This window comes from Rhineura floridana, chromosome 9 (genome assembly GCF_030035675.1).
Source record: "Rhineura floridana isolate rRhiFlo1 chromosome 9, rRhiFlo1.hap2, whole genome shotgun sequence".
NCBI classification, from domain to species: Eukaryota; Metazoa; Chordata; class Lepidosauria; order Squamata; family Rhineuridae; genus Rhineura; species Rhineura floridana.
The window spans coordinates 113,845,741-113,865,122 of NC_084488.1; the positions used below are offsets into that span (position 1 = coordinate 113,845,741).

General features: G+C 44.4%; 1 protein-coding gene across 2 annotated transcripts in view; it reads right to left on the minus strand.

The window, feature by feature from the left end:
• The window catches only part of LOC133363840 (protein SDA1 homolog), a 30,829-nt gene extending 11,447 nt beyond the window's left edge, over positions 1–19,382 (minus strand). Inside the window, exons 1-12 of one of the 2 annotated variants that reach the window (XM_061583391.1) lie at positions 19,216–19,382; positions 17,936–18,040; positions 15,746–15,844; positions 12,998–13,108; positions 11,264–11,335; positions 11,061–11,161; positions 10,866–10,923; positions 9,147–9,221; positions 8,393–8,494; positions 4,462–4,531; positions 2,665–2,768; positions 506–563 (exon numbers count right to left, since the gene is read on the minus strand). In XM_061583391.1, coding sequence (XP_061439375.1) covers positions 506–563; positions 2,665–2,768; positions 4,462–4,531; positions 8,393–8,494; positions 9,147–9,221; positions 10,866–10,923; positions 11,061–11,161; positions 11,264–11,335; positions 12,998–13,108; positions 15,746–15,844; positions 17,936–18,040; positions 19,216–19,305 — 1,045 coding nt within the window. In that variant the 5' untranslated portion in view covers positions 19,306–19,382. Of the gene's footprint in view, positions 1–505; positions 564–2,664; positions 2,769–4,461; positions 4,532–8,392; positions 8,495–9,146; positions 9,222–10,865; positions 10,924–11,060; positions 11,162–11,263; positions 11,336–12,997; positions 13,109–15,745; positions 15,845–17,935; positions 18,041–19,080; positions 19,182–19,215 lie in introns of those variants that run through there. The other variant, XM_061583392.1, reaches the window with a different exon arrangement.

Below are 19,382 nucleotides of genomic sequence, written 5' to 3' on the forward strand. Positions count from 1 at the left end.
GTCTTTTTTTTTTTTAATTAAGTGGTAAATAAACCTTGTTCAATAAATAAATACATTGTTTTGGGATTTTAAAGTGCTGCCAACATGCCAGGAGGCCTTCAGGATGGAACGAAACCAACATCCTCCTTGGGCAGATGTAACAGAATGGAGATGCAGAGAAACCACTGATCGTGTCTACCAAGAATGGGAAGAGTCAAGAAAGAAACAAGGAGGAGTATTTATTTTTATTTAATTGCATTTCTAAACCGCCCTATAGCTAACAGCTCCCAGGGCGGTGTACAACAGTAAATTAGGAAGAGCCGCAGCTGAGTGCTAGAGCATTTGCTTTGCATGTACAAGGTCCAGGGTTCAATCCCTGGCATCTCCAGATAGGACTCGGAATGCCCCTTGCCTGAAGTCCTGGACAGCTGCTGCCAGTCAGTGCAGACAACAATGAACTAGATGGACCAATGGTCTGACTCAGTATGAGACAGCTTTCCCACGTATTTTGCAGGTGACCACTTACCCCTCTGGTGCGGCTGTAGGAATCGTTGCACAAAAGGGTAGAAGTTGAAGAGGAAAAGCTGTGGAGACACAGAGTAGCCACAAGACATCAACTAGGCACCTTCATTTCCTGCCTCAAGTGGGCACTGAACCCACATCTCTAGGGGGATAGAGGGTGGAGCATTGGAAGAGGAATCTGGGGCAAAGCTAGCCGTCACAATGCAGCTGTGACATCTTTAACCCTGGGTTTTAAGAATGCAGAACCAACCCAGTTGACAGCTGCAACTAGATTTTTAAAGCTGCTCCCAACAGGGGCAAAAGAAGGACTAATGGGGCAAAAACCATAATTTGGCCTCTGAACATCCTGGAACGGTCTTCTTAGCCTTCTCCTGCTCCATGGACTGTGACTCAGAGCTGAGCTACACATTCTATAAGATGACATGGTGCAGCTCTTACTGGACTGTACCACTGCTGCTCGGTGACTGCATGTTTGAATGCTGCTCCTTATTAAGCGAATCCTCCTTTGTCCTAGAAAGCAAGCACTTTAGGAAGTAAGGTGGGCTAGAACCCTTCTCCGTGACATAGCTTTTTTCTATGGACAGAGGTTTTTTCCTTCCTATGGAACAGCATTCAAACACAGAATCACTCACCTGCAGTTTGAAGTGGCACACTCCAGCAAGAGCTGTACCAAATACTTCTGTTGATTTGTTGTTCTTGTTATATGCCTTCAAGTCGATTGTGACTTATGGCGACCCTACGAACATGTGACCTCCAATAGCATCTGTCATAAACCACCCTGTTCATAAAGCTTCTTATGAAGGTTCAAGCCACTATTTGCAACACCCTTGGCATGAACCATGAAAGCCAAGGGCATTTCTCTCCCACCTATCGAAGTCAACTTCATCTTTGAGGCTGTGAGTTAATGGGATGAGTGGGATGAGTTAATGAGAATTAACCCACTGATCTGAGACAGGGGAGAGTCCATTCATTAACAGCTGGTGTAGAAAACACCACAGTTGGACAGTGACTTTCATGTCACAGAATCATAGAATAGTGGAGTTGGAAGGGGCCTATAAGGCCGTTGAATCCAATCCCATGCTCAATGCAGGAATCTATCTTGAAGCACCCCGACAGGCGGCTTTCCAGCTGCCTCTTGAATGCCTCCAGGGTTAGAGAGCCCACAACACAACACGACAACAGCTCCAAGAGGCAAGTCACGTGGAGACAGAATCCCACTGTCAGTGTCTCTGTGTTGAAAAATGAAGTTGGGGTACTTTTTGCACTAATCCCGTGATGCCCTCTTGAGTATGCTAATACGGAGATGGGGAGCTTGTGGCTACCCAGGAATGTCTGGACTCTAATTCCCACATGGCCAAGGGTCAGAGATGATGGGAGGTGTAGTTCAACAACATCTGAAGGGCCACACGTTTCCCATCTCTGCCTCCTAGTAAAAATTCTGCCCATCAAACTGGGGCTCTGAGTTTGTTTTCCTTACTTTTTATTTAAGAAAGAAATGCACTTTTCAGAAAAATACAAGACAAAATACAAGAATAGAATTCTAACTGCAGTCAAAGCCAGCTGTCTGAAGGAAGAACTGTGTGGCAGGAGCTGTCCTGTCCTCCTGACTTGGATGGGTGTCACTAGTGCTGCTCCTAAATCTGATTGGGAGGCGGGGAGGGAAAGAGTGCTTCAGGGGAGGGACTGCTCTTTATCAAGGCCAAGACAGCCAGAACTACCACTGACATCAGCTGCAAGGTTAAGAACTTATGCCTGAGCATGCTTTCCCCTCCTCCCTCCCGTTCTTTTCCTTGTGTGCCATGTCTTCTTCAGATTGTGAGCTACTACTGATTTTTGACAGCTGCTCCGAGAGCTTTTTTAGCTAAAGGGTGGGGGGCAATGCTGCAAATAAATAAATAAATCTCCGCCCTTCTAGTTCCAATACCACCATTATCAATCAGATCATGAAAACATTCATAGCCCTTTCATATTTTGAATATTCTGTACCTGAAAACACGCACATACTTTTTAAAAGTGGTTATACATATGGAGAATGTGTACAATGCTATTAATCGCCACTGAGCTTGAACGAACAAGTTTGCTTGTTCTCTGCCACCATCTGACTGCTTTTTGTTTTTTTACTGGCACTCAAAACTTTTTTAAGCCCAAAGATTCCTTTCATACCTCATGGATTCCAACAAGCCTAGAAATCAGATCCATAAGCATCATCTTCACTTCAAACCTTTCCTTTGAGGTTTCAAGCTGCTTTAGAAGTTTCTCTGCAAAGTCTAAACAAATGTAGAAAGGGAGGGGAGGATTAGATAATTAAAAAATGGAAAATAAAAAACAGAAAATAAATCCTTTACACAGCAAACTGGTCTGGAAGCTGCAGCTGGTGCAAAATGCAGCCGCATGACTACTCACTGGGGCAGGGTATTGCCAACATGTCACCCTGCTGCTGAAAGAACTGCACTGGCTGCCCATTGGCTACCAGGCTAAGTTCAAGGTTCTAGTTTTGGTGTACAAAGCCCTATACAGCTTCGGACCAAGATACCCGAAAGCTCATCTTACCCCTTCCTTACATACCCAGTCGATCACTGCGCTCTGTAGGTGAAGGCCTCCTGCAGATACCATCTTATCAGGAGGTCCGTTCCACACAACATAGGAAGCAGACCTTTAGTGTAGTGGCACCAACCCTTTGGAATTCCCTCCCCTTAAATGTTAGACAGGCACCACCTCTGTTGTATTTCGGTGCCTCATGAAGACCTTCCTCTTTCAACAAGCCTTTTAAGTAGAGACCTTATCCCAGTCTCTGTCTGTGCTGAAATTGCTTTTTAAGATGTTTTCAAAGCTGTTCTTTTTTTAAAAAAATATGTTTTTAAAGATGTTTTATTTTAATATGTTTTAAGGTCTTTTTTTAAAAAAATATGTTTTGGAGTGTTTTTGTTTTCCGCCCTGGCCTCTTTCTGGGAAGAAGGGCAGAATATAAATTTAATAAATAAATAAAATAAACTGGCTGTCATCCCAGGGCTCAAAATGGGAGGATGTCTCAGAGTTGGATCTTCCACATCAGAAGTTGTGTCTGCTAATCTCACCGTCTGTGGCCACTGGTAGTGAGAATTGGCCCCCAAATGAATAGAGCACCACTTTTGCCATTCAAGGCCCTTCTCCCACAACAGCTTTCAGCCATTCTTGTCAATGGACCGACCCACCCTCTGACCCAACGGTACACAGCGAAGAGTCTGCATCCATTGCTCTGCTGACTTTTGCATTTAGGCACACCCATCTCTGGCATGCCGCCCCCAGAAGGTTTCCTATGTGAGCTGGAAATGGTTTTGTGCCCCTGTCTGACAGGTAGCCCACATCAGAGCCACCAGTTAGGAACACAGGAAGCTCCCTTATTCAGAGTCAGGCCACTGGTATCTAGCTCAGTAATGCCTACACTGACTGGCGGCAGCAGCTCTTCAGAATTTTAGACAGGAGTCTCTCTCACCCCTACCTGGAGATGCTGGGGATTGCACCTGGGATCTTGTGCATGCAAGGCAGAAGCTCTACCACTGAGCTAGGTCCCTTCCCTAATTTATTTTTGGGACTGGCCCACTGAGGCTCTATACCATTCTCCTTCCCATCATATCCATTCCTGGCAACACAGCCTCAGCCAGCTCTTATCCTTACAATCTCACTCATCTGTTTCATACCTATGAGTGTCAAAAGAAGCCTCCCAGCCCTAAAGAGGGTCCTGGCAGCCACAAATGGAGGGGAATAAATCAAAGCCAGTTTGTCACAGGGTGGGAATGGCCTACCTGATCATTTTAGTTGGAGCAACAATTTCTTCCAGGACAAGCATCCCATCAACCCAACGCTTGAGCCAGTTCTCCCACCCACAGTATTTAACGGCCCTATTATGGTCTCCTTGCCCCATTCTGCTTCCACGTTACCCTCCGCGAAGAGTGTATAGGCTATGAAGCAGAGAGGACTTGCCTTGGGGGTCATGGATTAGATGAATCGCAGAGAAGTTGAACACCTCCGGCTTTCTCTTTTTCTTGTGCTTCTGTGCAACAGGGAGACATAGGAAAGAACCAAGTTGAGTGGCGTGCTTCACAGACCTGGTGTGAATTACATTCCCGCTGGGCAGAGGTTACAAGGGGTGGAGAGAATGGGACGATGCGTCTACCTGCGAAGGCTCTGGACCTGCTGGGTATCCATGCTTGGGCCTATTCCTAGCATGGGGATATGAATGTAAAAACTAACAAGTGCAAGCCTGATAAATGTGGCCATTTATCAGACTGTCTCAGAGCTTGGAAGATTACTTTTAAAAAGTAATAAATTACAATTAATATTACATGGCCCCCAAAAGTAATAAATTAGTTACAATTGCGATTGCACTGAAAGTAGCTGATTACTGTTACTCAAATGGAATCACTACAATAACACTTCAATTACTTTTTTTTAAAATGGAGTGCCTACAAGGTGCTGGCCTTGGCTGCTGCACATCTTAGTAGCTTAAAACAATATTAAAAATAAACACAAACACACACAGAGGGTAGTAGAATAATTTTTTTCATCCGTAAGTTTAGCAGAATGGCATAACAGAATCTCACATCCACTCCCCACCCCAGCAATGGTGATATCCCAACTCATGTAGACTTTTTCACTCGAAATCAAATTTTACACTTGAAATGCTGCTTTTACAATACATTCATGTTATGTCTCATCATGCTCAAAGAGCATGTCAGACAAGGAATGTCTTTTTACAGTCATTATGTTGCCACAAGTACTGAACAGGCGTTCTACTGCGGCGCTTGAAGGCATGTGCTGCAAAAAACAACGCATCCCCCCTTTCAACTAAAACACATCTTGATCAATAGGGCAATCCCCCATCATTAAAGAAAAATGTAAACTTTAGTACTTTACTAGCTGCCTTTGTAATTTTTTTTTGTCAACAGTATAACTTAGAGGTAATTTACTCCCAGTTAAGTATGTACAGGATTACGGTCCATTAAACTCATTGGGTAGACATGTATACATGACTGAACTGTCAGCGGTAGAACTTAAGAGACATTACTTAGGTAAACATAAAATGCACATATCAAAAGTGATCCACCATGATAAATATTGTCCCTTCTCCTGCAACTAAAAATGTAGTCTCGCACAGCAAATAAGTGAAACTATGGAATTTGCCACCTCAAGAAGCAGTGACGGGCACCAACTTGGATGGCTTGAAAAGAGGATTAGACAAATTCATGGAAGTTAAAGCTAACAGCGGCACCTAGGAGTGATGTCAAAGTCAGAGGCAGCCTGCTTCTGAATACCAACTGCTGGAAAGTGCAGGAGAGAAGAGTCCTCTTGCGCTCAGGTCCTGCTTGTGGGCTTCCCTTTAGGGCATGTGATTGGCCGCTGTGCGAACAGGATACTGGACCAGATGAGCCAATGGTTGCATCCAGCAGGCTCTTATGTTCTTGTATGTATTGCAACAAACAACAAAAGTTACTTGTGGGATCTTACAGACCAGGGACAGCCAACGTGGTACCCTCCAGATGTTGTAGCGCTACAATTTCCATCATCCCTGATAATTAGTTATGTTGTCTGAGACTGGTGGGAGTTGTAGTCCAACAACATCTGGAGGGCACTATGTTGATGACAGCCAGTGTGGTGAAGTGGTTAGAGTGTTGGACTACGACCTGGGAGACCAGGGTTCGAATCCCCACACAGCCATGAAGCTCACTGGGTGACCTTGGGCCAGTCACTGCCTCTCAGCCTCAGACGAAGGCAATGGTAAACCACCTCTGAATACCGCTTACCATGAACACCCGATTCATAGGGTCGCCATAAGTTGGAATCGACTTGAAGGCAGTCCATCCATGTTGATGACCCAATTAGATTAACACTACTCCCTTCCCACCTACCCACCTGTTTCCAACATGTCCAAAAAAGTATGTCTCTTAAATTCTATATCTGACAGCGCGTTCCTTTCAGAGGTAAAAATTACTGCTTATGTACATATATAGTCTCAGCCTAAGCTACCTCACAGGGTTGTTGCAAAGATAAACGGGGGGAGGGAACAGCAATGGTCAACACATTCACAAATCAAAAGTAAATCTGGGGAGGGGGACACACACACAAGTAATAAGATGTCTGACAGACAGAATGTTAACAAGCTTTCCCCATAATTGTATTTCCATAGTAAAAAAGGCTTACTGCATTTAACTTCTACCTGCCACACAGCTGTTAAATGAACAAGAGCCTGATCTCCTCAATGCCAACTCAAAACCATGCAAAGAACTCAAGTTAATACTCTGAGCATGAGCATTTTCACATTTTAAATTTTTACTCATCATTATTTTTGCTTATTTAATGCCTTGGGCAAGTCCCTAACACTCAGCCTAACCTACCTCACAGGGCTGTTGTGAAGATACAGAAGGCAGAATTAAAATAGCTGCAAAAGGAAACTAAGGCTGCAATCTATGTCTACTCAGAACTAAGCTCTATTGGGTTCAGTGGGACTTACTCTCAGGTGAGTGTGTACTCCAACACACACTTACCTGGGAGTAAGTCCCATTAAACCCAGTGGAACTTACTTCTGCGTAGATATGTACTGGATTGCAGGTTAGTCCTTGTATTACAGGCATCAAAGTAAGAGACTTACTTCTGAGTAGACGTGTATATATTGTACTGTACGTTAACTATACAATCATTTTTAACAAGTGCCTGGACAAGTGCCTGTTTGGAACTCTTTTCATTTGCCATGGACAGGGGGATTTTTTTAATTTGCACAAAAGAACTTCCAGGGAAAACCTTCCTCATAAGATGAAGATGCATCCTGGTTGCTAGGACGAAAGGAAGGGCAGGAAACTGGAAGCAGCAGCTCCTTAGGACCCTGGCTCCTTGCTGCTGCAACTTCTGCCTGCCCCTCGCTCACCCCAAATCCCAGCTGTGAGGAGGCTTTTGGTTTTGCTCCTTGCTCTCTCAGCAGCCTTGCTACTTCTGGGCAGCTAACTAGCAGTGGTGGTCTCTCTCTGCTGGTAAGAAGGGAGGTGGGGAGAGAGGCAGGGAAAGGCCACCGCTCGGAGCGTTGCGCAAAAACCGTGTGCAACCCCACACAAACACACACACTCTCTCAGCCAGCAAGCATAGACTCTCTCATTCAACCACCTCCAAGACCCTGCCCTGCCACAAAGCAAATATCTTTCGTTGGGGGTGCAAAAAATAGTTAAACCTGAAAATGCAGCAAAGTAGCCAGGGAGGGCTTCTCCCTCGCACCAAGTGCAAACCCAAACACTCGTCTCCCGCCTCCACCCTCCTTCATGCCCATTCTGCCACTGCCTCCTTGCCCTCCAGCTCCTTTCTCCCTCCACTCCATTCTTCTCCACCACTGTCCATTTTTTAAACCATTTTTTCTCCACTCCACCCGTCTTGCTCTCCACCTCTTCCCTCGTCGCCTCCTAAACACCTATAGAGCACGAGGGAAGAGCAACACTGCACACCCCACTTCCTCCCCAGCCACACACACCCTTCACCAGCCCGACTTCACATCCTCGAGTGTTTCTGCCCACCTGGAATGAGTCCTTGAACACGGATCATGCCTCTTGCTTCTCTGGATAGAGAGGTGTGCATGAGGGCATGTAGAAACTGGCCTACCGGACAATGGTAACGTTTGCATTTGTTTTACTTCTTTTCATTATTAAATTGCTATAACCCACCCTAGGAGCTGACATGGAAAGTAGGTAAGAAATCTTATAACAAGCAAGCAAACAAACCACTCGACACACATGTGATTATAAACCTAACAGCCCTTTGAAGTTGGCTATGCCGAGTGCATAGCTTCATAGCTCAAGTGGGGATTTGCATCCACGTCATCTTGCACCAAGCCCAATAGTCTAACTGCTAGACCGCACTGTCACTCAGTGCTTACCTTTAAGACTCGCATTGCCTTGTCTAGCTTCTTCTTATTCTTGGTGGTTTTTCTTCCTGTGGAGTATCGCACCATTAAGTCCCTTGCTGTGGGTCCATCGTCCTTAGGAAAGAATATCATTGACAGAAGAGCGATTTAACCCTCATACAAAGCCTTGCATGGGGAAAAGGTATGCAATTCAACACCCGTTTTTCAAGCCCACCCCACCTGGAGAGACAGAAAAGGAATTTTGCACACCTTTCTTCCAACACTGAGTCCTTATCATGCATAGCAGTGAATAACCAAAGTTAATGGAATTAAAAACAGATAAACAGCCACCATCTACTACTCAGGGGTCTGGAGACCTCACTGCCCTTTTTGCGTTTGAATGGTTAACTTATCATTGTCAATCTGGTTTGGACGTATTGACTGCCTATAATAATTTATATGTTTAAGGATCGCAGGAATATTTTCATTGTTAATTCCAGCTGACAATGTTTTTCTTTTTTTCCTGTTATTTTTGAAACAATAAAAAATATTTTTTAAAAAATTAAAGGGCTGTAATCTAGGGGGGGAAATAGTTTTTTTAAAAAAAACTAGCCTCCTCTTAGGTATATCCCCTTAACTTCTCCCTAACTTTTGGTTTTCCCCATATTTTCTTAAATAGAAAAGCACTCAATAAAGTGAGCCCTTGCCTGCAACCTGACACAAACACTTTTACCACCTCCATGAGTCATCTTATGAAGTTACTATCCCAGATGCCATATCCACTAACCTCTGAATCTGAATCACTGCCTTTTTTTTCATCTTCGTCTTTCCCAAGGAAAAATTTCAAGCCAGTAACTAATATCTGAACAGTCATGAGATGCACAGATGAGAAAGAGAAAAACAAGAAGAGAAGTCAAGTTATTTTTCAGCCAGCTTCTGTAGGGTACTAGGTCTGCGTTCTGCTGAACTAGAAATGTGTTACCCCCTCTATACCAAAACCGACCCCATTTTTAATCAAGCATAGACTTTTATTTAGTTTGTTTATGTCCTACATTTCCATCAGGGTACTCAAATGCAGCTATTGAACACTGCTTTCATTGTAAATGTCTTTTGGCATACAAAACAGTAATGAAAAAGTAATAATCTAAACATAAAATAATTTTTAAAATATTATTATTATTATTATTTAATGTATATACTGCTTAATGCCAAAGTAGGCTCTAAGCTGTTTAACAAAAATAAAACCAATTGCACAACATTAACACACACCAAAAATAAAAATACACAACAAAACAAATCCCATGAAAACACGATGTGGCTGCCCTGCTAGAATTTGTGCCATTTGTGCAAAATGCTAAAATAAAATTACACAGTGCCAGCTTAATGGAGCGTGCCAGCTTACTGGGGGGAACAAAAGTACAGTCGCTGGATGGTTTCAACACGATGCATCTTCAAATCCCCATCCATGGACATACAATGGATCTGTCCTACTGCAGATAACGCTGTGCCTTATCCTCAGGAGGATGGTGTTACCCCTGTTGTTATGGGTGTTGTGTGGGGGTGGACTGATTGTGGGTGTTCTCCCTGGTGAGAGGAGGGAGCTCCAGGGGTGGGGAGTGTGTAGTGTTGCCCCATCTTTTGGTGAGAATGTAAGTTGGGGTGGTAGCAGCAGAAGGGGGAGTAGGGTTGCCAGGTTCAGGGCCTGAGACTGATCCTGTATCTTTAGGAGAAGAGAAAGTCAGCCAAGTGCAGGTGTTCTTGCAACACTGTAATGAGAAAAACCCAGAGCTTGGAAAAGTTACTTTTTTGAGCTACAACTCCCATCAGCCCAATCCAGTGGCCATGCTGGCTGGGGCTGATGGGAGCTGTAGTTCAAAAGAGTAACTTTTCCAAGATCTGGAAATACCACAAGGTGGAATTCTCCCTTCCCCCTGCACAACCTTTAAAGATGCAGAAGACCTCTTGGAGGCTGGGCCTGGCAACCAAGAGGTCTTCTGTACCTCTAAAAGTTGTGCAGGGGGAAGGGAGAATTCCACCTTGTGGTTTTTCCCATTACAAGGTTGCAAGAACACCTGCACTTGGCTGACTTTCTCTTCTCCTAAAGATACAGGATCAGTCTCAGGCCCGGAACCTGGCAACTCTAAGAGGGAGTGATGCTGCTACCTGTACACACATACTTGTGTGTTTGGAGGTTGGACTATTGGTCTTCCTGGCATATTTATATTTTAATCTGTTACTGGTGATTATGATTTATTATGTTAGTTATTTTAGGTTATATTAATGTTTACATTTTAAAAAAAAATGTTTTGTATTGTCTTAAATGTGTTTGGTTTTTATGTTTATTGTTAATGTTAAGATGTTAATGTTTAAGATGGCTTCTTTTAAAAGTTTTGTACTGTTTTAAATTTGTCATTTGGTTTGCTTGGTTTTTTTCAACACTGTAAACTGCTTAGAGGCTTCTTTTCAAATATGAAGCAGAATACAAATTAATTAACTAATTTCTCACCTTTGTAATTTTGGAAAAGCAAGCCGTGGTGATGACATTCACTGTTTTGGCATCATTCCTGTAAAGAGAAAGAACAAAAGGTGTTTACACCTTGCATGAAGAAACGTTGGCAACTTGAGCACATCAAGGTTTATTTTCTCTTGCAGTTCCTTGTGGCGTTCATTTCCCCTTCTTGGAAGCCTGTCAACACCCTACCAGATGTTCCTTCTGTACAGCTCTATCATCACATCCAGCGATATTTTGGCTGCGGTCGGGTTGCTGTCTTGTAGCATTGTGTACATAAAGTTCTGAAGTGTCTGGGGGGGGGAACCAAGAGGGGACAGGTTTTGGTAAGAATTTGTTTTTTCAATATTAACCAAAATTCAAAGCTGATTAAAAAAATAGAAACCACAGCTTACTGTGTTCAGTTTGTTATTTTTGTGTTTTGCATTGATGTTCTTGATATCTGTCACGATGTGAGAGTACAACGTCTGCCAAAGCAAGAATATAAATGTTCAGTAACAATGGGTATAAAATGCTGGAAATCCTCAGAGTTCCTTCAAGGAAACTGAACTAGAGCAGAGACAGATGGACAAATGGGGAAGGGCCGTAGATCAGTGGTGGAGCATTTGCTTTGCATGCAGAAGGTCCCAGGGTCAATCCCCAGCATCACCAGGTAGGGCTGGGAATGTCCCATCTGAAATCCTAGGGAGTCACTCCCAGGCAGTGTAGACTGAGCTAGATGGACCAATGGTCTGACTCAACACAAGCCAGCTTCCTATGTTCCTAAATCTGTGTGGGCAGAGCTTGGAAAAGTTACTTTTTTTGAACTACAACTCTCATCAGCCCAAGCCAGTGGCCATGCTGGCGGGGGCTGATGGGAGTTGTAGTTCAAAAAAAGTAACTTTTCCAAGCTCTAGTGGTAGGTTAGGCTGAGATACACAGTGACAGGCTTGGGGTCATCCAGTGACCTTCATGACTGAGCAGGGATGTTAATCCAGGACTCCCAGGGCCTAGCCCAAGACTCTGACCACTGCTCATCACTAGCTGAAGTTGCAACAACCTGCCCAGTAGCAGCCTCCAGTCCAAGGACATGGAACCTTTTTCAGTTTAAGGGCCACTTTCCCTCATCATAGGGAACCTTCTGGAGGCTGCATGCCAGTGATGGGCGTGGCCAGAGGCAAAAGTGGGTGGAGCAGCAGATGTGACTCTTGCCTCTGTACAGAAGGCTACATTCAAGCCACACACACACAAAATAGAGATTTACACATACACACACCCCTCTGCCTTCAAAGAAGCAAGAGGCATCATCACTGTTCAAGGGCATATTTCAGCTGAGCCAAGGAGGCCACATCCATACCACACATTTATTTCACTTTAAGCAGTCATGGCTTCCCCCAAAGAATCCTGGGAAGTTTATGATGGGTGCTGAAAGGAGACTCCAATTCCTCTGACAAAGCTACAATTCCCAGAGTTTTCTGGGAAGAGGGACTGACTGTTAAACCACTCTGGGAATTGCAGCTTTAAGAGCAGAACAGGGATCTCCTAACAACTCTCAGCACCCTTCATAAACTACCCTTCCCAGCATTCTTTGGGGGAAGCCATGACACTTTAAAGTGGACTAATAGTGGAATAAATGCATGGTGTGAATGTGTTGGACTCAAGGAGGGCACACAGTATGGCTCGTAAGGGGTGTGGCCTGAAGAGGGGATGGGCTTAGGAAGAATCCAGAGGACCAATCAGAGAGGCACCCAGACCTGGGATTCCCCACCCCTGCTCAAGTCCTTCTACCCCTCCTTTTCCCTCTCCAGCTATGGTTCACACTACTCCTTCTGGAGTAACTCTTGGGAACCACTGGCATTCTCCAGCTGCTTGGCTGTCCCAGAGATAAAGGAGCCAACAGGATTGCTCTACAGACTGTAGCCAGCCCCCCACCTCCATCCCCACACAGATGGGTACCCTCAAAACATGTGCCCCGGTTGAAGAGAGGGATGATCATTCACAGTGGTGGGTTCAACTACTTAAGCGTGGGCTCCAAGTTATGTACGGAAGATGTGAGCTCGTTCTGCAGTCATATTTAAAACCATATTACAACAGAGAAAGAAAGGACTGACAAGAATCTTTTTAAAAAATACAGTAACACCACTACTCACTTTTCGTAAAAATTTATCATGGCAATGGAGGAGTCCAAAGAAAAGTTCCAGCAAGCTTGTGGGGTTGATAAGGTTCTTGTTTCGCAACAAGATCAGAGCTTTGCAAAAGGTCTGCAACATGAGGAAAGAAGTTACTACAGCCTACGATCATGAAATGAGAATTTGTCACACCATAAAAACTGTTACTATAGTATACAAACATGAAGTTTGGTGCTTAATGGACAATTCACCACTCTTACTTTCTCAGCTTTCAATTTATTTATTTTTAAACGAAGTTTCACACACAACACTAACCCATGGTTTGTTTAAGCCATGGCTTGTTCAGCAAACCATGACTCATCTCACAGACAAGGAAAAAAGGTGTGGTTTTTTTCACCAAAGCTTGGTTTGCTTTCCAGCTGCTCTTGCCTTGTGCCCTTCTAGCTGGGAGGCCAAACAAACAATAGTTAAGCAATGTTGCTGGGTTTGGACATAACACCAAACCATAGTTAAAATGAGTCTTGGTTCATAAGCCAACAACACACCATGGCTTCACATTGTGGTTTGTTGCCAAAAAACAAACTATGGCTAGTTGCTGTTGCATGCTCCAACAAACTATACTTGGTCTAAGCGGATCACAGCTTAGCATTATGTTAGAACCAGCCCACTGTAGCCTATCTACCATGTTCCCTGAATAAACTGAAATGCACCAAAAATGGCCTTCCTGTGACAACTAACCCCGCATCGATTGGGACCATACACTTTCACAACTCCTCATTCCCACAGCTCCTTACTTCTGGTGGCTTGGAGGGAGACATCCCTAAAGTGATGGCTCTGGTCCACATAGCAGGTGCTTCCAAAACATTACAGCAGTTGTCACAGGAAGTCCTGCTGTTTTCAAAGTTGTCCTCAAGGAGAATCTTGCTGAATCAGACCAAAAGCCTATGTAGTTCAGCACTAGTTTTCCACAGTGGCCATTGCAATGCCTATGGGAAGTCCGCAAGCAGGACATAAGAACAATAGCCTTCCCCCATTTGTGCTGCTCAGCAACTGGTATTCCTGCCTCTCATCCAGAGGCAGTATGCTGCCACCGTGGCTATAGCCACCAACAGCCTTATCCTTCATTAATTTGTCTAAACCCATTTTAAAGCCATGATGGCCATCGCACATCTTGGGGTAGCAAACTCCATGGTTCCACTATGTGTGTCAGGTCCAGGATGAGACTGAGGAACCAGACCAGTGGGTGAAAGCAATTCAGTTTTTATTAGAGTGACATCCACACAAACGCTGCGCCTTCTCATAAAGCGCCACTGACTTACAGATCCTGCGACATGGAAAGATAGTTGACAGAGCGAAGTGCACTTTCCCGCCCAACTCTTAAGTAGGACCCAAACGGGCGCGAAGCCTTTCACTCCGCCTCAATCCACCCTCAGGGGCCACCTGTCTCCCCCTCCCCCTTTCTTGTCTCTTCACTCGTCGTCGAGTACGCGGTGAGGGGGGAAGCGCCGGCCCCTCCCCTTCTGAAGATTCCGACTCCGGTATGGGCGTAAGGGGAGGTCCGGGCAGAGGGGGAGGCGTGTGAACTTTCAAGGTTGGCTCCGAGACTCTGGCGCTCCCAGGATCTCCGTTGCTGGGCAACCCTATCTCTGGACATTCCTCTCCTTCTCCTTCGCTCAAGTCTGACAGGGGGCTCCCCTCCCCCTCGTCTTCTGACTCTAAATCCCCGGGACCCCAATTCCACGTCCTGACAATGTGCTGTGAACATCCATATCCCAGGGTGCTCCTGCCAAAGCCCAGGGAAGTAGAATGAGAACTCTGTGATATCCCCACATGATTTAACTCTACATCAGCCTTTCCCAACCGGTGTGCCTCCAGATGTTGTTGGACCACAACTCCCATCAGCCTCAGCCAGCATTGCCAATGGTCAGGAAGAGTAGGTAACGGTGCTGCACCCTCCTCTTTAAACCCTGCAGGAGTATCTAATATTATGTGTCTACGTTCACATTAAGACTGTTGGGGAGAACTGAGGGTGGCCCTCCAAGAAGGGGCCGTGTAAAAGTCCAGCCACCTCCTATTCCAAAACAGCCACTCTAACCTCTCGGCCAGGGCTGTGGAGTCAGTACGCCAAACCTTCGACTCCGACTCCTCTATTTTTCTACTGTCCGACTCCGACTCCACCCAAAATTGCTTCCAACTCCACAGCCCTGGAAAGGGCTGTAAATTTATTTATTTATTTGTTAAACTTGTATACCGCCCCATAGCCAAAGCTCTCTGGGCGGTTTACAATAACTAAAAACAAATACAATTTAAAATACATCTTTTAAAAAACAATTTAAAACACAATTAAAATGTCTTTTTAAATTGGAAGCTCTCATAGGAGCATTTTTATCGCTGCCTGAATATGCGCTGATCTTGGCATCACAGCATTTGTCTTCATCTGGGTCCTGTGTCATACACTGACACACAAAATGTTTTCCATCTTGAGTTATGGTGAAATGCTCAACTACAGCTGACTTCATGGGAAGCTTATTTGACATTTTGAATTTATATTTTAAAAAATCTGTCAATCAAAATTTATTTTGAAGCCTGAGTCGGTACATTTCTACCGACACTGACTCCACCCAAAATTGCTTCCGACTCCGACTCCACGACTCTGACTCCACAGCCCTGCTCTCAGCACTAAAAACTAAGAACTTCTTCACAAATTGTAAGCACCATGGCTTACAGAATCCTCGGGCCCAGATAAAGAAGTATTAACATCAGACTCACCATCCGAAGATCTGCATCCAAGACTGTGTGATTGTAGGAGAGCAATTCCTTCAGCTGCTGTGGAAAGTCTGCAAGATGCTTAGGGTAGCAGTGGCCAACCTGTTTTTTTTAAAAAAGTTTAACAGAAAGTGTCTCCATAATTGGATTCATCAGGCATGGAGAACCTGTGACCCTGCAAATGTAGCTGAACTCCAATTACCATCAGCTCCAGCCAACATGGCCAGTGGTCAGGGATGATGTGAGCTGGAGTCCAACAATATCTAGAGGACCAAAGGTTTCCCATCCCCAAGACAGATGTAATTTGAAGGAAGCAACACTTAAAAAGCCATACCTGATGACAGAATAAGTATCAGACAAGGCATGGGGAACCTGTCACCTTCCAGTTGCTGGACTACAGCTTGCATCATCCATGACCACTGATCAGGATAGCTGGGACTGATGGGGATTCCACAACATCTGGAATGGCCACAGGTTTCTCATCCTTGCCTTAGATTCATTACATTTGCATCCTCTCTTCCTCCAAAGAATTTATGACAATCCACTTTTCATTTATGTTCATGATAACCTTCTCTGAAAATTAGGTCAATCATCACATCCCGGTGTGATGTCAAGCAATAAGCTTCGTAGCTGAGGGAGTATTGGAACCCAAAACTTCTCTCCCCATTCCACATACAACGCTCAACCTGCTGCACCACACACACAGCCCATTCCCTTTATTTCAGATATTTGCCGCCCTGGGCCCCTGCTGGAAGGACGGGATATCAATCAATCAATCAATCAATCAATCAATCAAGGAAGGAAGGAAGGAAGGAAGGAAGGAAGGAAGGAAGGAAGGAAGGAAGGAAGGAAGGAAGGAAGGAAGGAAGGGAGATTACCTATCAAAGGATTTTTAAAAAAAGTTTTACTGTATTCTGGAGTCTGTCATGAGTTAAAGGGCAGAACAGGAAACCATGGCTTTCATTACAAGACAATTAGTTTGTGGTAATCTTACAATTTAGATTTCCCTCTTGTGGAATTAAACATTTGTAGGCCTCAAACTTTGGTTCAGACTGTGCAAATGCAAAAGGGGTGATAGGAAGGGTAAAAGTACTGGAAGGATATGGCACAAAACATCCCGAGAAAGTGTTGATGCTTAACAAGTAGACAAAGATGCTTGCATAGTGCTGATGCTGATGTTTGTGTACTGATAAGGACGTTCTGCTTCTTAACAGGCTAGAAGCAGCTGTCTTTGTGCTCTTGAAAGTCACTATAAGTATGTGCTGAAAACTGCTTGGGACAGAAAACTTTAGGACTTACATGGTGTTTCCATGCCTGTCTGAATTTCTCTCCAAGCAGCTACATCTTTTGTTTTAATAAAGTGCCTCTGGCACATCTGATTCAAACAGAACATGAAGCTCTGTTTCTTCCACACTGCTGGAACACCTGCACAATGCCCTGTAACCCACCTTTTCCATGAAGCCCTTGGCACAGCCCCCTGGCTTCACATGCTCTACTCAGACTCAGCCTAAGCATGTGTAACTACTTAAGACTCGCATACTGCTTCTCCATTTAGCCTTGCCTCTACTTCCCTCACCTTCCACTGTTTCTTCTGTGATTAATTTTAGTTTGCAAGCTCCTTGGGGCAGCAACCTGCCCTCTTGTCCTCTGTAATACTCCATGCACACTGATGGTGCTATAAAAACAACAACAGGCATGGAGAGGGAGAAAATATCATTACTCTGAAGTTAGAATAGATTAAATCAGCCATGTTATTTAATGAAATTCCCTGTACACATCAGGTTTTTTTTATTACTGTCATATATAAATACTACAAACTACGTAAATTTTATAGCAGATCAACAGTTGCGACTTCTCCAAATAATCTTGGGAATTAAAGTTTTGTGAAAGGGCTGACACTTATGAGAAAAACCTAACCCCAGACATATAACTACAGTTCCAAGAGGAGAGACTGTTTAAAAAATCAGCTTTAGCTTTTCACACCAACATCAGAACTGATGTTTCTTTTCTGTATTGTATTTTAGAGCTTACACATCATCTGTGAATAAAAGAAAGAGTTCTAGGAATTTGCAGTTCCATTTTCCTCTTTCTATAACAATGGTTAAGTCAGCAAGAAAACTGATGGCGACCTAATCTAATCCAAGAAGAATTCTCCACACTGCACAAGTGCACGCACAGATTATGTCAGTTTACCTGCGCCAAGAACATCACCAGTTCAGCCAGTTCTTTATTTGGCTTTGCTGGCTGCAGTTTGAATATTGCCACATTGGACTGGTAATGGCGATATTGTTGAAGAAACTAAAAAGAAACACAAAACAAAAAGGTATTGCTTCCATTACAGTTTATTTCACATAAATGTTTTAAACATCCATATTTGACCTCTTCTAGGGCAGGGGAAACTACTTGTAAGGAAAGATGAGGACACTCCTTTTATTAGAAAAGGATAATGAAGCTATAGTACAAGGGTGGCCAACATGGTCCCCTCCAGATGTTGTTGGGGTCCAACTCCCATCAGCCCCAGCCAGCATGGTCAATGGTCAGAGATGATGGGAACTGTAGTCCAACATTTGGAGAACATCACCCCTGGTATAACACGTAACAGGAACACGAAGTTATACAGTTCCTCAACTACATTATTATATATAAAAACATCCTGGACTAAATTATCAGACAACAATTTAAAGCATATCAAGGGGCATGTGTTTCCTTGTGAGATGTACAAGAGTCACTGCAATAAGGGGCTCCTGGTTCTCCTAAGGACCCCATCCTTGCTATTCATACTGTCCCTTAGATCTTTACATAGTTCTTTTATTGCGAGTGGAAAACTTGCAGCCCTTCCAAAGTTACTAGACTACAAATCCCATCATTACTGGCCATGCTGATTGGGTCTACTTTTATGTATTTATGTTGGGATCTAACAACACCAGGGTGGGTGGGAACAAGTTCCCCTCTCGATAGAAATATAAAAAGCTGCCTTATGCTGAGTCGGACCATTGGTGCATGTAGCTCAGTACTGTTTACACTGACTGGCAGCTGCTCTCCAAGGTTTCCCAGGCCCTACCAAAAGACAGGAAGGCCTGAATTTGGGGAACTTCTGCATGCAAGACAAATGCTTTACCACTTAACTATTATGATCCTTTTCTCTCTCTCTTCTCGCCCCCGCCCCCGCAATGAAGCTTCAAGACTCAAGGCGGCCTGGCAGCCACTACTCATGACCCCGGAAGCTCTGTCTCCCAATGCTCCAATCCCAGGTGAAGATACTAGCCGTGATAACTCTGTACATGCCCAGATACACTCTCTTAGTTGCTATTTTACAAGTGCCAGAGTTGACCACTAACATCCAGTGTAGGCTCCGATACAGATTCCCGAAAGTCAGTGGTTTAATTAAGCAGCGGCGATTCCTTCTCCCCCTTATCCAGTCCTACACTTTTGTCGGCGGCGACAGTAATTTAGTGCTTCCTCCACGCTCTCACCTCCTCGGTGTATGAAGGCGGGTCCCGCTTGATCAAGTTTTGCAGCTGCGGCAGATTGAGAGGCAACTTGTTGTTATTGCGACCGGCCATGGCCGCGAATAGACCGGCGGCGACGGAGCTTCTGCCAGTCTCCTCCCTCTCCGGAAGAACCACATGGACCGGCCTCT